This window comes from Populus trichocarpa, chromosome 9 (genome assembly GCF_000002775.5).
Source record: "Populus trichocarpa isolate Nisqually-1 chromosome 9, P.trichocarpa_v4.1, whole genome shotgun sequence".
NCBI lineage: Eukaryota > Viridiplantae > Streptophyta > Magnoliopsida > Malpighiales > Salicaceae > Populus > Populus trichocarpa.
Window position 1 is genome coordinate 5,947,398 of NC_037293.2, and position 19,031 is coordinate 5,966,428.

At 32.2% G+C, this 19,031-nt stretch overlaps 2 protein-coding genes across 3 annotated transcripts; both read left to right on the forward strand.

The window, feature by feature from the left end:
* The first annotated feature begins 6,642 nt into the window (after positions 1-6,642).
* Positions 6,643-11,891, forward strand: LOC7482309 (serine carboxypeptidase-like 40). Its single transcript, XM_002314025.4, has 7 exons — positions 6,643-7,157; positions 8,886-8,993; positions 9,089-9,363; positions 10,033-10,293; positions 10,389-10,600; positions 10,983-11,088; positions 11,514-11,891. The coding sequence occupies exons 1-7, from the start codon at positions 6,776-6,778 to the stop codon at positions 11,667-11,669; spliced, it is 1,500 nt and encodes a 499-aa protein (XP_002314061.1). The 5' UTR covers positions 6,643-6,775; the 3' UTR covers positions 11,670-11,891.
* Positions 11,892-14,721: 2,830 nt separating this feature from the next.
* Positions 14,722-18,706, forward strand: LOC7467353 (serine carboxypeptidase-like 40). Of its 2 annotated transcripts, none has more exons than XM_024608576.2 (7): positions 14,722-15,605; positions 16,393-16,500; positions 16,601-16,878; positions 17,219-17,476; positions 17,706-17,911; positions 18,133-18,238; positions 18,362-18,706. In XM_024608576.2, the coding sequence occupies exons 1-7, from the start codon at positions 15,197-15,199 to the stop codon at positions 18,401-18,403; spliced, it is 1,407 nt and encodes a 468-aa protein (XP_024464344.1). In that variant the 5' UTR covers positions 14,722-15,196; the 3' UTR covers positions 18,404-18,706. The 2 variants fall into 2 exon arrangements, with proteins under 2 accessions (XP_024464344.1, XP_002314060.2); XM_002314024.4 differs by having other exon boundaries at positions 14,727-15,605; positions 18,367-18,706.
* Positions 18,707-19,031: the final 325 nt, after the last annotated feature.

Here is a 19,031-nt window from a genome sequence, read left to right on the forward strand (position 1 = left end):
GACTGGAATCAGATCAGATCATCCTAGCTTTATAATAGGGGCATGTTCTTATTTACTTATTTACACTCGGCCTTGTTAATGTGTTTATCAACGAGAATCCAAGTTCCATACAATATCAAATAATCCCCCCCCCCCCCCCCAAGTTCAAGTGATCGATATAATAAAACTAATGTTTACTGTTGGATATTAGAAGGATGATGAACTTCTCCCACCAAATTTATCAAATATTTCTCATCAAAGTGATGATGAAATGATCAATAGAAATATTGTCTGTTCCTATCACCCCAAAAAAAAGTAGGCTGCATTAAAGTACTATACATTTTCGTGTGGGTTTCTTCTTCGGATTGTTGAGCTGATAAGCTTAATTTTGACAGATGAAGCGATTCTATTGGCAAAGATACCTTTAATCTTGCAACTTGATGAAAGCTACACTCGCGTTGAATAGTGATAACGATGAGTTTTTATTTAAATATATATTGAAATAATATTATTTTATTTTAAAAAAATTATTTTTAATATTAATCTATCAAAATGATTTAAAAATATATAAAAAAGTAAATAAAAATTAATATTTTTTTAAAAATATTTTTAAAACCCAAATCATAATCTTCAACGACAATCAAGCACGTTCCTATTTCGAGTATACACACACATACTTGCATCAAAAGTTTTTGTAACACGGAGTAGACTAGAAACTCATCTAATATTCTAAAGCAAACCAAGTTTACAAGTAATTAGGACTTTAATTTCGCTACAGAATATTGTACTGTCTCACCAAAGATAGGAACCAGGATCCGATTCCTCCCTCCAACTGAAATGGAAGAACAATGAGTGATGAAGCTCAAGATAATTACACATCAATCTGGACTACTCATTTGATTTTCATTTAAATATTTGAGTTTTGTTCCCTTTTTTTTAACACAAGCTAGCAATAATTTTTTAAGCCTTGATATTTTTATAATTAATCACGTTATCTCTTTATTAATCATGTTTTTTTTCTATTAAAAAACAAATAATGTTTCCTTTTTGTGCAAGGGTGTTAATTACCATCTCCTTTTCTTCTCTTCAAGAACAGCCCATATCTCTCCCAGGGCCTGACCTGTTTCGAGAACTCAAAATATCCATCAGAGAAAGTCCAGCTCTGACTGGGCTATGGCGGCCAGACTCGACCACTCTGTTCCAAAAGCATACCAGCCCAGGCTATCACCTCAAATGGGAAGTGGGCTTGGGCTGATATGATATGGAAGGCCTCACAAACTCGAAAGACTGATGGGCCTCTAGGCGGTCTGTCCCCGAGTCTCTCGCCGCGATTTCCCGAGTGGTAATATTCCTCGAGCCAGACAGAGGAAAGAAGGTCGAACATTCCATTTTTCTCTTTCTTGGAAGTGCATGAACAGACGGAGAGTGGTGCTCGGAATCAAATTGGTAACCATTAAAGAATGAAAAGTGCTAAAAAACAAGAGTTGATGCCTTTGGAAAACTTCCAAAAAGATGACAGGCAACACTGACAATTATTGGGGGGGAAGGCTTCTTTGCAGAACTTGGTTGGATAATGTGGCTTCTTTGAGGACCAAAGGCGATATAGAAAGGCTATTTCAGGTTATTAGCACAAAAAGAATTAAATTTTTGTCACGGCTGCAAGGCATTTTAGAGTAATATTACAATTCATACTTGTCACAATTTCAAAACAGTTTATATAAAGAAATTATGGTTGAAAAAATATGATATTTAGTAAATATATATATATATATATATATATATTTTATGTTGGGGGAGAAGAATGGAGATTGGGGTTTAATTTTGTTGGATATCACGATAGCGACATCCATGAAAATCCATGTTTTTTGAATCACGACCGGCTAAGATTGGGCTATTTTGTTAGTGTTTTTTTAAATGGTAATTATTCATTAATATTTTATTTACTGCAAAATTAAAACAAAATGACAAATTAACACAACAATAAAAAGTGTTAAAGTGTTGGTGAAATAACATACTTTTGAACATCATGATTCTGAACCGCGATATCAATTAAATTCTGGATAAATTGGTCAATTAATACTGAAAAACAGAGGATAATCATTATGTAAACAATAACCTTTTGAGATTTTAATCGGAGTTTAATTTTTAGTTTATAAGTCGGACAAATGTGTATATTTAGACTTATAAAACATATTTGAAACAAAATTTTCATAAAAATATGTTTTTTTTATGGAATAGTCGATCGGTTCATACAACTGGATCAACTAGTTGATTGATTAAGTTAGAGAATTGACAGTGAGACTACATGTTAAGTTGACGCGCTTCAAAAGTACAACAACTATCTTGTTATATTTAGAAATAACAACTTTTAGTAAATACGCGTTTCAAAAGCACGACAAGACAAAAAGTGTGCTATTTCACTTAAATTTTTTTAAATAATATTATTCTATTAAAACTTTTAGTTTACCAATCTGATTTTTCTTTAAAAAATCCATTTATTTTATATGGTTTTCTATGAATTCTTTTAATCTCATCCCATGCCCCACTTTTGATTATTGGTTTGCAAAGGGCAAAAAAACATCTCAATTCTGAATCTAACAGTTAAATTACTGCAGCAAAATTTGGTGTGTTCTCGAACCAAAACCACATTCGAAACGCAACCGACGAGAATGGCCGCCCCGACGTCTTGTCATCGTCCTTTTAGCCAGCACCCCTCACTTCGGAGTTCTGACTACACAATCTGTTCTATTCTCTCTATGCCTTTGGTTAACTTTTCATGGTGGTCCTGTGCCTCATGGCTCCTAGCTAGTTGGGTTCGGGAGGGGACCCTTCTCGGACATCATCTGTCTTCCTGCTGCTTCTTTTGGAGGCTTCTACATCACTTTTCCAGGCAGTTGCAGCAAAACAGGGAATATTACGTTGACTTCAGTGGACCCCACATCATGCTCATATTTTTTTTCCAACAGATAAAATGATGGGCCTTTGCCTAATAATTGCACTGTTATCCATTGATGTAAAGGTAAAACCACTCCCTGCTACTTTCGGCTTCCCTCGCCTCCGGACCGTCAAGGGTAGTTCGATAATATATTATTCGCATATTGTAAGGATTTTTTTAAAAATAGCATATATTGGTAAAAAGTTATGAGATTAAAAGTATATGAAAGATATTACCGTTTAAAGACAACTGTATTTTAAAATAATATTTTTATATATAATTATTATTTTAAATAACGGTCATGTCTTAAAATATGTTTTCCTATGCAATCCTTAATTAATTGAAATAGTAATTGTTTAGTGAATGTTTCAAAATATTTTTTTATAAATTAATTAATTTCAATAAAATATTAATTATTTTTTTATATAAAGATTCAGTGATAAAAAATAAAATTCAAGATTTAATAAAAAAATGATGTGAAAAGAAAAAATAAAAAAATCACCGGAACAAACTAGTACTCTTCTTTCCATGCCCATTATTTTAGTAAATGGAGGTGAATATTTTATAGGGCGGGTATAATTGCTTTATTCTGTCTTGCAATGCACATGAACAGTTGTTTCAATTAAAAAAAGAAAAGTATAAGTCAACTATAACCAAGGGTCTCTTGTAAAATGATTTTAATTTCATATTTTTCTATTTTTATACAATTTTATTATTTATTATTTAATCATGTTTAGGATACAGGTAAAAAAAATTTTTAGGTATGGATATAAATTCTATGAATGTTTTTATTTATTTATTTAATATTAGTAGCAATTATAAAAAGTAAAAATATAATATAAATCATATCATTAAACATCTCTTAATATTTTATTTTGGTCACCTGTATTTAGTAATATAGTTAAGAACTCTTGAAAAAACCCCGAAGAATTAACAAAATTAGATATTGATTTTTTTTGTTGTTGTTAGTATTAGTAGCGACTTGAAGAAGAGATTACAAAAAAAAAAATGAATATTTTGTCTCAAAGAGTCAAAGATAATATAAGATGACAACCAATAAAAATATATTATAAGAAAAATTAATCCAATTTAATAATCTAATAAATTCTGATGTAATCTTATTATTATTATTTTAGATTTTAATTGGTGGCCTTGGGTGATTTAATAAACTTATTTTATATTATTTAAGGTTTTACGCGATGCATAAATGAATATAAAATAAAAAATAGGATTAAACACTTTTTTATAAATTATCTATTATTTTTCAGTTTTTTTTTTTTTAGTTTAACGTGGGTGTCCGGACCAGCTTGCGCGCACCTCGACTAATCCCATGGGCCCTGAAGTGAACGACCATGTAAGCCTCCAGTGGCCATCATATGAGCAACCATAGGGCTTGAACCTGAGACCACAGAGGAAGCAAACCTCTTGATCCCAAGCTCTTACCACTGGGCCACCACCTAAATGGTTTTTTTCAGTCTCTTTCTTAATTAAAGACTGGATGGATATAACTACTAATAATTAGTTTTTTTTTCTAGAAAAGGAAAAGTTAATTAAACTACGTACACTAACAATTAGCTTCATGTGAAAAAGAAATAAAAAAAGGTATTAAAATTCTTATTTTAGTTATAAAACTAATAAAATTGAATTCATTGGCAAAGAAAAACAAAGTTCGACTCGTTATAATTATGAAAAAAATTGATCATCAAATGTTACTGTAATCAGTTCTTCTCTGTTCTTCATTTTTTGTTGCAGTTAAAAGAGGCTCGGCGAGGAACTTTCGCAGGAAGGAGGTGGTGATGCTATTTGAGCTACAATCCGACTGATCTCACTGGCTGTTCCTTCTAATGATGAAAAAAAAAAAAAACGTTTCAAATTATAACAACATGACAAAGATAATAATAATATATATTGGTCCCTTGAACCGACGAGAAAGTAGCTACCAACCATAGCTATAATTAAATCTGGCATAATAAATTCATTCAAAAAGTTCATGATTATCCGAGTTATATTTTATTCTAAATCAAAAATAGATATCGGCCCAGTAAATTAATCTAGTCCAAACTTTTATCAAGTCAATATTAAAGAATTTGTTACAAAAAAATAGAATGATACAATGTCCTTTTAATAAAAAATATATTTTATTCAGATTAACTTAATCATCCAATACCAAAATATTTAATGATGCAGACAAAAGCTATCTATAAAATATAGAAGACTTGATTAGCAAAAAGGTTGCATATATAAATCTTTAATTCATAATTTTATTTTTTGAAAAACAAGTTCAACAGTAGTCTCCCTCCTTATAGGTTTACAAGACCTTTAGATCCTGTTTGTTTTTATATTTTAAAAATATTTTTGAAATAATTTGAATTTTTTCTATTTTTTTCTTTACTTCAAATTAATATTTTTTAGTGTTTTTAAATTATTTTGATGTGCTGATTTTAAAAATAATTTTTAAAAATAAAAAATATATTATTTTGATATATTTTTAAGTAAAAACACTTTGAAAAGCAATAGCAACCGCTACCACACTCTCAAACAGACTTTATCCAAAAGTACGAAGAAAATTAATACAAAATCTGAACAAGGACAATAAATCTAAAAAAAACTAGTAAAAATAACAAAAGTGTTCCAAACAATAATTTTTAGATCTATCTATTCAATAAGCAACGAAATACCTTATTACAAGAAAACTCCTTGTAAAATTATCAAAAAATCTGCCAAGTAATTCATATAATCTATATACGGGGGGAAAATCCCCATCCAGTTATGTCACATGCTCACTTGAACACTCAAAAGCTTCAATTCTACAATCATGGCTGCATCATTTAGCCCGTCTATGGAAATTGAAAAGGACTTCTTCTTTTTGTGCCAGTTGCCAAATAACACGAGATAGTATGAAGAACTTCATCGAATCTCGAAGAAGAGTTTTGTCAAGAATTAGTATAAAGACAACGAAAAGTCTTGTTCTTACATGCACAGTGATTGCTACAGGCTAGCAACCAAAGCATTTATTTTCCTCGGCAGTTTGACGGTACTGGTTTACATTAATATATAGTTACTAAGAAACTGATAATTATTACAGCTGATTCCTACAAGAAATGAAATGAGAGAAAAATCCACACTCGGATCCACCAACACTGTTTTCTAAACCTACCTCAGAATATTATTTTTACTTCTGATACATTTAAATATCAATTTCTCTCTTCTCCGTTTGTCTTGTTCCCCGTGATTATCGACAATGTTGTAAATAAAAGTATTCATAAGTTGAAAAACAACATTACAGGTGGAAATTAGCAAAGAAGAAATTCTTTCTTCAGCCTGTATATATTTTAACTAATTTTATAAATTTTAAAATTAATAATTATATAAACTTTTAATAATTATAAAATTTATAGACTGATATAAAAAATAAATTCTAGTTGTGATACTGTATCCAATCACTTATATCACATATTGGCAAGGAACACAAATGATAAATCACAGATACGCATGTTCACTAACTGGCCAAACAAGTGTAACTCACATGGCACGACATGATTGGTGTGACAAGGGGAAAAAAAGAAAAATATATCATAAATTAATCTCCCAGGCACCATGACTGGACCACTTCCCTTTAATTATTGTTAAAAAAAATGGTATAAATCTCATTTGCATTAAATTTGGGAAATTAATCGGGGGGGCAACTATTACATAATTGTATAGACTTCATATTCTGATCTGGGGGCATTTTTGACTTTGTGGCGAGCTCTTTGCAAGTATAAAACTCCCCCATCACTCTACAGCTACAGAGCAGGTGGATTAAGGCAATCTTCTTAATTTTTTTTAGTGCATGTTTTGGAAGTAACGAAAAGAAATACCATGGAAAGTAACCCATGCTTGCTTCTCGTTGTCCTTCTCGTTGTTTCTTGTTCTGTAGTTCAAAGCGAAGCGGCTGGCAAGAGGCAAAGCGAAGCACTTGGCCATCTCTACAAGGCCAAGTACTCGAAGGGAAATCTTAGCGTTGACAATAGTCTTTTTCAAGCAATTCAACATGTAGATACATCCAGGTTTCATGCTCAAGAGGGATTAAAAGAGAAGGATAGAATAGAGAGCTTGCCGGGGCAGCCAAAAGTAGAGTTCTCGCAGTATGGAGGCTATGTTACCGTTGATAAATCTACTGGACGAGCACTCTATTATTACTTTGCCGAGGCTCAACATTCTAATAAAGAGTCTTTGCCTCTTCTTCTCTGGCTCAATGGAGGTACACCCTCTTCTCTCATCCTTCGGCGTTTTCTTTCATGCTCTCTGTTTTTTTTTTTTGTTTTTTTTACTTCCGATATTTCAACATTATCACTTTGCCAAAACTAATGGAAAATGCTCCCTTCATGTTAAAGAGGATTAGATGGTATATTAAAATTAATTGATTGCTGAGTTCCTTTAATTAGCACCCTCATTTTCTGTTTGGATCTTGGATATATAGGATCTTCTACTTTTTGTGTGTTCTTTCTTAATTTTTCTTGTTCGTTCACTGTTAATTATCAGAGAAGCAGAATATATGGAAATATCCCATAAAGTTCTCAAGTCTCCGCTCTCAAATCTTTTCATCATTGTTTGCTACCTTTTCCTCCTTTTCTCTCTCACATGCCATGTGATTTTGCTTCTTGCTAATATCGCCACAGTCTTGCATGACAGTATAAATACAAAACCGCCGGGATAAATTAAATAATCCTGATCAGAAAGCTAGTTTATTTATTTGGTTGTCCAATACCTTGTTTTCTTAATTAGGTGTAACTAATAATCAGAAAGAGATTCTCTTTTAGCGCAGTGAGCCCTCACCGCAATGGGCCCTGGAACTTAGAAAAAAAAGAAGAAGAAAACATGAAATCAACAACCCCACATGGTCAGCTGGCACATGATGGCTTCTCAATCCCATAATTCACTCCCATGAGGATTTCTCGCCGTTCATTATGTAACCCTCTTAATGCTATAGACTAATGATTTACAAGTAATCATTCTCTCACACTAAATGCTCAGGATCGATATAATATGTTTGTCAAGTTGAAAATCCACCGAGCACCCACTCAAGAAGAACACTACTAATATGAAAAAGGGGATTGGATTTAGTGGCTGATGGCACATATCCCTCCTTGATCACATCATTTATAACTTGACTAACGTGTAATTTGTCCAAAAATATCATATAAAAAGACTAATTATTTGCACTCTCTACTCTACAGAAGACCTCAATGTGCTTAGTGACGGTATATATATTTGCTTGAATTTTTTTAATATAGAATGCTTCCCTCTTTCTCTTCTCGTCACTAGAGCAAATAACGCTTAAGTTCACTCGCATTAGCCACAAAATAATCATCTCGGCAATCTTGATGAAGAATTACTTCAATATTTATAAACCCTGTACCGTGAATCTTGCCACCTCATCTGCGAGGCCATTTGCCAGCTTTATAGCAAAAAACCAAAATTGACGCTTTGCATATTTATAATCTCTAACTAATTGCGTTTTGCGTGTTAATAATCGTTTATTAGGTAGGATATTGGATTTAATAATTCCCACCCCTATTTTTTAGTATGTATGAAAATTAAACCAAATGGGATTAAAACTTTAAAATGGAGAGAGTATCATATTTTTACATTTTTTAAAACAAAAAACAAAAACGTATATAAATATTCCTAGACAAATAAAAAGTATTTTGCATTTGATCAGTTCCCTAAAGCTTTGAACTCCATTGCCTCATCTCCCGTGGCCGCTGGAGAAAACCCAAAGAGAGAAGATGCTGACCCTTTCTGATGGGCACAAAACTAATACATGCTTTCTTGCTCTGTATGTGTGTTCATATACATGATGTATGCTTGTAAGTTAAAGAGAGAGAGTTTGATATCAAAAGGCTTATTTGCCTAACAGCATAGGTTTATTATTATTATGGTGGTGGTGGTGGTGTGTTCTAACACAAGATTGATTTCTTTATTGTAGGCCCTGGTTGTTCATCTTTGTCATATGGTGCAATGCAAGAACTTGGACCATTTCGAGTATATAGTGATGGCCAAGCACTTTATAAAAATAGACACTCATGGAATTATGGTATAAATCTTTAACTTTTATAAATGGTTGTTAATTTATTATTAACATCTAATGTTATGTGTACAAAGTGATAAAAAAATGGTTTTCTTTTTCAGCTGCAAATGTTTTGTTTCTTGAATCTCCTGCGGGAGTAGGGTTTTCATACTCAAACACGACATCAGATTACAAGAAAAGTGGAGATAAAATGACTGCTGAAGATAATTATGTGTTCTTAGTGAATTGGCTAGAGAGGTTTCCTGAATACAAAGATAGAGATTTCTACATATCAGGTGAAAGCTATGCCGGGCATTATGTGCCTCAGCTTGCACACACTATTCTTTACCATAACAACAAGGCTAAGAAGACCATTGTCAATCTCAAAGGAATTCTAGTACGTATATTCTCTCTCAATCCACCTGTAATCATATTTAAGGAATTAAATTTTAAATTTAGACTAAATCACCATTCAAAACCATCCTTTTTCCTCTGGCTAGATTTCCTCAGGAGGTCAGGTTTGGAAAATATTTGCCAACTTGCAAACAGCTTGCATTTCCTTTAAATAATTACAATACTTGACTTGCACATGAAAGCATCATTGCATTACTATAAATTCATTTAATATCAACGAAATTACTAATAGAATAATTTTATTGGTAATTTACGGTTATTATAATTACTGATAGAATCTTTTTTGTCTGTAATTCAGATGGTATATATTGATAGAATACTTCAATCAATATATACCATAAAATTAAAGATGAAATATTCGAAATATAAAAAAAGAAGAAAGAATATTTCAATTGGATTTACGCAAAACTTGGTAGATGTGGACCGGTCGGGGTGTCCTTCGGTCCCAAAGGGGGAAAAGCAGCCCACATTCCATTATTTGTGGTAGAAGTAGATTGTTCGCTAGAATCATTTATCATTATAATGTAAGAGATTGAAAAAAAGAGAGGAAAATCTCAAGTACTGACTTGAAAAAACAACTAACATGAGTCTTACTAGTGCAAATTATTGGCTTACATAACAGTAATGTTGCATTCTCTTGTGGAAATTGCAGATTGGGAATGCAGTGATCAATGACGAAACTGATAGTATAGGGATGTATAGCTATTTCGGAAACCATGCTCTAATCTCAGATGAGATGGTTCAGAAAATACTAAAATCTTGCGATTTCTCACCCAATGCGACATCCCAGTCTGATGAGTGCAATCAAGCAGCTGAAGCAGCAGGCAAGGATACTAGTTATATCAATATATACAACATCTATGGTCCATTGTGCCTTCGTGAGGGTACCACAGCAAAGCCTAAGAAACCTTCTGTAAGTAATTAAAACATTTGTTTTATAAAACTCATAAACTATACAAAATATCCCTCCAATTAAATATTTGCCTGACTATAAATCTTGTGCCGCAGCTGGTGGATTTTGATCCATGTTCTGATTATTATGTGTATGCTTATCTTAATCGACCTGATGTCCAAGAAGCCATGCACGCCAATGTCACCAAACTCACTCATGATTGGGAACCTTGTAGTGATATCATACCAAGTTGGTCAGATAGCCCTTCAACAATTATTCCGCTACTGCAAGAATTCATGGCAAACGGCCTTCGAGTGTGGCTATTTAGGTAAAGTAATAATGAGCTTAATTGGATATATATAATCATCATGATTATTCTCAATATTCTCTCATTATATCACATATGTTAGTGGGTTCTTAATTAATTTTTAGTATAATATTGTCTTGCACTTTGTTGAGTGGGGTCCTAATTAACTTGATAATAGCTAGCAAGCCTCATATGCTTCAGTGACACTTCGTACGTAAATGTTGTTAATTTACAAAAGGTAAATAAGATTAATTATCATAATTGTAGCCAATGCCACTTCCAACATCTCTAATTATGTTTGCTTCTTCTTCTTCTTCTTCTTCTTCTATGATCATAAAGAGATATGAAGTGATCGTATGATCTATTCTAATGATAAATCTTCATTAATTGCATGTAATTTCAGTGGTGATACAGACGGAAGGGTGCCATTTACTTCAACTCAATATTCTATAAATAAGATGAAACTTCAAGTTAAAACCGAATGGCATCCTTGGTACGTCAAAGGGGAGGTAAGTTTTTTTTTTCACCACTCAAATGTTTTCTTTATTTCTTCTCCCAATTTAGCATAGGAAAACAGAAATCCAAACCAGTCCTAAAAATAGGAATTTATATTATTAATGTTTGTAATTATAATCCCGAGATAAATGATACATCTTGTGATATTAATTAGTCGCAACTCACAAGAAAAAAAAATTCATAAAAAAATAAAACGTTCATCTTGTGCGAACAACAATAGAAATTTCATGCCACAAAAAAAGAAAAAGAAGGAATTCTATCCCCATTTATATTTCTAATCTCGAGCCAAATGGTCTATATATATATATCATCATGTGATAATCTTGCGTATCAAGATATATAATTAATTAATCAGCATTCAATAGTTCTACGAAATTGTAGAAAAAATATGAAATAATTTTGCTTTTTTTTTTTGTAGGTGGGAGGATACACACAAGTGTATAAAGGAGATTTAACATTCGCCACCGTGAGAGGGGCAGGGCATCAAGTGCCAAGCTATCAGCCATTGAGAGCACTTTCATTAGTCAAGCACTTCCTTGATGGCACGCCTCTTCCAGATACTACGAGATATTAAATCCATTTCTTTGTAATTTCATTCAAACAATCATTTCTTATATATATATATATATATATATATATATATATATATATATAAGAAATACTATTCCATAAGGCTAATTAGAAAAAAGGGAAGTTTATTTCTTTCTGTATCTATTAATTTTATTTTGAAAATACTTTCTTTCAATTTAAATAAAAATATAGTAAATTTTAAAGTCTTACTAAAACAAATTAACAAGTATCTCTAGCATTTTTGCTCTATGGATAATCTCCAAATAGGTCTCTAATAAAAATAATGTTACACAGCATGAATATGGAAGTGTATGTTTTTGAGGTTTGCTTTTGAAAATATTTTTTACAAAAAATATTAAATTAACTTATTAAAAATATTAAATTAACTTATTTTAGTAATGTGCATGATTCTTCGCAATGAAAAATGTCTAAAATATCTTACATCACAATATTAATCCTTACTATATACAAAAACTGAACTCTTAAAAAATATCTGATTGACTATTATATATTCTTAATATATGTGTATGTATGTATGTATCGTATTTCTATTATTAATATGTAATTAAATTCAACCCATCCCTAATTAAGAAAAACAAAACCAACATTGAAAGAAATTATTGAAACCTAAAAAATTGATTGAACTTGTTTTTATTTATATTTAAATTATTAACCATATAAAATCTCAAATAACATAGAATAAGTTTCTTAAATTACTCCTAATTTAGGAAGTACATTATTAACACTTTATTTTGCCAATGAAAACTCTAAAAATACTTGAAAAGAAGCTTTAAAAATATTCAATATATAATATTAGACGACCCCCCCTGTTTGCCTCAGCATACAACACGTCATCTGGTTTTTTTTTTTTAGATTCATAATTTGTTTTTTATAAAGTTATTATGGTTTCATGATCTAGATAATATATTTAACTGATTAATCCAGATCAATTTAATTTATCAGTGTTTTAATAATTAAAAAAGATCTCGTCTCATAATATACATGAGATTTTTTATTTATATTTTTTTGTGCTAGAAAACTTGTTTATAAGGTCTAGATTTTTTATTATATAAAAAAAACTAATTATATTCGCAACATAATACATACCAATGATCTCGTGAATACTATATATATTTGGTGTTGCCAGATTTCTTTTGAACTACGTAATTAGTCTTGGATTTGAGAAATTAAAAGGAAATGTTTTCTGCCACTGTATATTTAGAAAGTAATTATGATTTGTATTCGATGAATTAGGGGTGATCATTTTCGATTCGGTTCAGTTTTCATATGAAAAAATTAACCAAACCGAAATTATTATTTTTTAAAATTTAAAACCGAAACCAAACCGAAACCGATTCAAACCGACCGGTTTCGGTTTGGTTTTGTTGTTAAAAAGTCGGTAAAATCAAGAATCAAATCCCGTTTTTGGTGATTTCATGGTTCAAAATGACCGTGGATGAGGGATAAGCTGGTGCTGAACAAAAACCCCAAGACTCAGAGATTCAAATCCATATTTCGATGCAGAAGACAATCCATTATTGTCCAGAGATGTAGTGAGACAACTCCTCGTGGGAAGAGGAGCGGGAAGCACACTACAAATGAAACTCCTAGGAGTTTGAGTCAGAAATTTAGGCCAAAATCCTTTGATGAATTGGTGGGATAAAATGTAGTGGTAAGATCTCTTTTGGGTGCCGTTTCTAAATGAAGGATAACCTAAATTGCCTCTCACATGAGTACAAACCATATGGTGTCTGCCGAGAATGTGTTGCGTTCTTTTCTGGGAAGAGTTGGGATGTAAAAGAATGTGGCAGCTGCAAGTGTTGGAGTATTGTTTTAGGGTTTAGGTTAGTGACTATTTATACTATCTTTTTATAGTCTTTTTTTTTTAGAGTTATGTGGTTGAATCGGTTCGGTTCATTCCGGTTCAATCAGTTCTAGGCATTTAAAACTGAACCGAACTAGAAATTCTTTTGGGTTTTCTAATTAGTTAAGTTATTTTTTTTCTTGGTTCGGTTTTTTCGGTTAATTTTTTTTTCGATTTAATCGGTTTTTCGAGTTTTTTGCTCACCCCTATGATAGATAACTACGAAAAGATCTTGTTATTTGGTTTTGACAGTCACGTTTATAAATAGAGAATCTGGTTTACCTTTTAATTTGATATATATATATATATGTATATATATATATATATATATATATATATATATATATATAGATTTTCAAATTCCTGGTTGATTTTTTCTTTCTGGTAATTAAATAGGGGTCAAGGACATCTTAGACATTTGCCTTCAGACCTGAGTAAATTAAAGGATTTTATTGATTTTCTTCTCTCTTTTTTTATCGTTAGGGACCTTTTGGAGGCTACCACTATTTATAAGGAGATATTATTATTTTTCCCAGAAAAATAGAAAATGGAACCGCAAATGGCTGCGGGACCGGAAACAATACTTGATTGATTCGGTCTTATCAAGACAGGCACAAGCACCTGGAAACTCGCATCCTTTTAGTTCCAGGAACAATGGTCAAACACCTGAATTTCGAAGCTGAGACAAGCTAACGTTATCAGAAAAAAAGTACGAGGATGTCTTTCCCGCTAACATTCTATTAACCTGGTCAAAGGGATCTCAGAAATTAACTGTGGAATCGGACTCTGCTATTGTTATCGATCTTATCACAAAGAATAAATAAATATTAACAGAAATTACAGCCTCATCATGAAAGCTAGGGACCTGTTAGCAAGGGAGTGGGAGGTTTATAGGAAAGCGAATTTTATAGCGGACTGTGTAGCAAAATTTATGGGAAATTTTGTATTTTTGATGACCCACCTGCGGATATTCTTACCACTATAATCAAAATAATAATAATAAAAAAGTAAATTCTTAAAATACCTGTGAATTTTGTTTTTTTGGGTGATTTTTGGAGAAACTAGTATTTTAGAATTTTGTTTTTTATTAGTTTTTTTCATTGGAAACTAGGATTTTTTTTATGTGAGTGATCCTGATTTCCTATATTAGTCATAGCTGCATTATTTGATAAGCATAATAAATTCATATTCCATGATCGATCTTCTTAACCTTTTCTTCTCTTTTGATTATTTGGATCTCTTTCTAGAATAAGATTTGATTATATATCCATATCAAGCACCATTAACATCAAAACTAGAATTTATTTATAGGATGCCACTAATCACCCTAAAATCTCTTGCACTCCATACATTGTTGCTATTTATTAGAATGATAATGGCTAATATTTATAGAAAACAAATTATATAAATTAAGGGATGGATATTTGTTTCCAGAAAGAAATTAAGGTTTCATAAATAGGATCAGGAATTTAATGAAACGGTCAGTGAATATCATCTCTCAGCCGTGGGTTCTCCTTGTAGTCTCATGCTAGGTTATTCCAGTTACAATATCATATAAAAATTTAAAAAATTTGTCCAAAAACCAAGCCCCCTAAACCTTTTCTTGCTTTCCATTTTCTTTTTTCTCGGTTTTTTATGTTTTGAGGAGAGGGAGAAAGAAAAACACGATGGGAAAGATACCTTGTTTGCTTCTTGTTTTCATTGTAACTCTTTCACGTTCTGTAGCTCAAAGTCATGGCATCAAGAACCAAGGCGAAGCACTTGACAATCTCTACAAAGCCAAGTTTAGTAGAGATTCCAGAATTGATACAGGTCCTTTCGAGGTACTTGATACGAGCCAATTTGAGGTGATGAATATGCTTTTAGATGAATCAGAAGTTCATCCTCGTCAAAAGGGATCAAAGGAGAAAGATAGAATCAAAATGTTGCCCGGACAACCCCGTGTCAACTTTTCACAATACGGTGGTTATGTTACTGTTAATGAATCTGCAGGTTCAGCACTGTATTATTATTTTGTTGAAGCTGATCAACATTCAAAGGAGTCGGCATTGCCTCTTCTTCTTTGGCTAAATGGAGGTAATTTGTTGCTCTTTACCCTATTTGCAATTGTCATTGCCATCATCTTCAAAAGACTTCGAGTTCTTTATTTGTTGCTTCATTTGGAAACAGATTGAGTGCCTACGAAATATTGATGCTGTATGTATAAATAAGTTTTTCATACAAAATTCGCATATAATTTTTCATCCACGCCTTACTATCTATCAATTATAAGTTTAACATAAAAATTCTATTTGCAAATCATTAAAAAAAATTTCAACTTGACCGTTCATGTTATTTCTTAATTAGCACCTTAATTTTGTTATTCCTTTCTTTTCTTTTTCTTTTTCATATTTGAGACCAGACAAAATATGACATGTCATGACTCTTATATGCGTGAAAGTATATTTAGTAATATATATATAGCATGGTTCATGTAAAACATGATTTATGTTAGCTTAATGATTGTGTTGTGGTGATTATTTTTTAAATTAATTTTTATTTAATTTAAATATGGTATTTATTTTTTTCTATTAGGTAATGTTTGTTTTGTTGTCAAATTATGTTTTTTTTTTTAAAAAAAATATTATTTTTATATTTTTAAATCGTGTTGATATGCTAATGTTAAAAATAAATTTAAAAAAATAAAAAAATTATTTTAATGTATTTTTAAATGAGAAAACACTTTAAAAAATAACATTTATTATAATATCATACACTATCTTTAAAAAAAAAATACGACATTCATGAGCTTGCTTCATTTAAAAAAATAAATGAAAACTTAGGTAGAGTTGATTTTTGACGAGGCAGCTTAATATGAACGCAGGCCCAGGTTGTTCATCACTGGGATATGGGGCAATGGAAGAGCTTGGACCATTTCGTGTACACAGCAATGGGAAAACTCTTTACAGAAACAAGTATTCATGGAATAAGGGTATGTTTTATCTTTTTTTCTTTCAATTGAATGATTTTCGAAACGAGGTTAGTCTTCCTCGGGAATTTTTCATAAACTAACTTAAGCCTCTCCTTTTAAGTTGCAAATGTTTTGTTCTTGGAGTCCCCTGCTGGAGTAGGGTTTTCATACTCTAATGCAACATCGGACTACACTTACACTAGTGGAGATAGAGAAACAGCTGCACAAAATTATATGTTCCTTGTAAATTGGTTGGAAAGATTTCCCGAATACAAAGACAGAGATTTTTACATAGCCGGAGAGAGCTACGCGGGACACTACGTGCCTCAACTTGCAGATACTATTCTTCATTATAATAAGAAGGCTAAGAGGAGTGTCGTCAACCTCAAAGGAATCATGGTGTGTGTCTCCCCTCCTCTAATTTCTTCTTTTTTAACACATAAACCTATTTCTTCCCTTCCCTTTCACGTATCAGCTTATTTTCTTCTTAACTGAGAAATTATTTGATACCTGTCAAGACCTGATTTATGTCTTTGACCTTCGTTTAACAACTTGATTTTAATTTTAAAGCAGAGTAGTTTTTTGATATTAAACAGCTTGCACATAATTCATAGAACTCTCATCCATCGCAGAAGCTTAAGTTATTAGATAAATAAATCTTTCGACACCTGAAAATATTTTTTTTTCCAGCATTGCAGTCAATTTGTTAGTAATATTTTATTCCATCTCTTTGGTGCAGATTGGAAATTCTGTGATCAATGATCATACCGATATGCAAGGGATGTACGACTTCTTTGGAACACATGCTATAACTTCAAATGAGAACTTCCGTAAAATTCAACACTACTGTAATTTCTCAAGTGCCGGTAGTTTATATAAAGAGTGCCAAGAAGCCATGGGCAAAGCAGATACAGATGTTAGTGTCATTGACATTTACAACATCTATGGCCCCTCATGCTTCAACAGTAATCTCACGTCCAAGCCAAAGAAGACATCAGTAAGTGAATGAACGTTCTTAAAAATATATATATACTTCGTTCAAGTTTTCACTTATTTTTGGGTCAATTATTTCACAATTCTTCAACTCTAATTTTCATGAAAAAATACCTTAAAAAAGTAGGATTTGAATGTAAAGTGACTAAAATAAACTTACTCATAATTTAAAATATTTTGGAGTTTTAAGTAATTCTGGATATGTGACTTGACTTGAATGATTTTTGGTGCAGCCGATGAACTTCGATCCCTGCAGCGATTCTTATGTATTGGCTTATCTTAATAGACCGGATGTCCAAGAAGCCATGCATGCCAATGTGACCAAACTTGCTTACGATTGGCAACCATGCGGCGGTTTTAACTGGGTTGATAGTGCCTCTACTGTTCTTCCCTTGCTAAAGGAGTTCATGGCAAATGGACTTCGAGTATGGGTATTCAGGTTAGTTTCACAACCACCATAATCGTATAGTTGTTGGTGAAATGCCCTTGCACTTGCTGATGGGGACCAAACTTTGCAAAAGTCTCCCAACTTTTCACTAAGATCAAATGGATTTTTTTTTTTTTTTAGATCAGTTTATTACAACTGGACACGTTTTTTTTTAGTTCAGACCATTTTGACTGAATATATGCTTACTGATCTTTTGTTTCAATGGTGTACAGCGGTGATACAGACGGAAGGGTACCAGTTACTTCTTCCCAGTATTCAATAAACGAGATGAACCTTCCTATTAAAACTCAATGGCATCCTTGGTTCTCCGATCAAGAGGTAATTTACCCACTTCAGCATTCACTAAATCATAATATCTGAAGTAAGCAAGTATCATAACAATGGAAGATGCTTATTAAGAATGTAATGATCTCAATATTGAACTGCATTTTTTCATACTATTCCAGGTTGGTGGGTATGTACAAGTATACAAAGGGGACTTGACATTCGCAACTGTACGAGGGGCTGGGCATATGGTACCAAGCATCCAGCCTGTGAGAGCACTTTCATTGATCAGTCACTTCCTTTCTGGCACACCTCTCCCATAGCCAAAGTCAAAACATAGTGCCTAATTTCTTTTGTTACGTATGCTTGCAATTCTTTGTTTCACTTCTGGAAACGATAGTCTGATATATAGCTTGTTTTCGCTTTCCTTTTGTTCGTTAACAAGCCAGAATTCGCTGTGATAATCAGTTACCTAAACAACTTGACAGAATGAAATGAAAATTATTGTCCCTTACAGTTAAAGTTATCCACGATTCACAGCAAGTCAGAAACAGAACATCGTTGTTTCAATAATTCAAAATATTATTGATTACAGAAAGAATACATTTTATAGTGTATATGAAAGAGACACTGTAACAAGCAACCCCATAAATCTTTACATGTCAAAGCCATCAATTATCTCCACACAAGGGATGTGGGATATCAATGGCCAGTACACTCTATTCTCCTTGGAGCAGCGCTGTGTCAGTAACAGACAATCCCTGATGCTGAATCTTCCTAGTGCACGACGTAGGCATTTCCTAGGCAAGGACTAATTAAATTTAGGACAATCAACAATTTCTAGCTC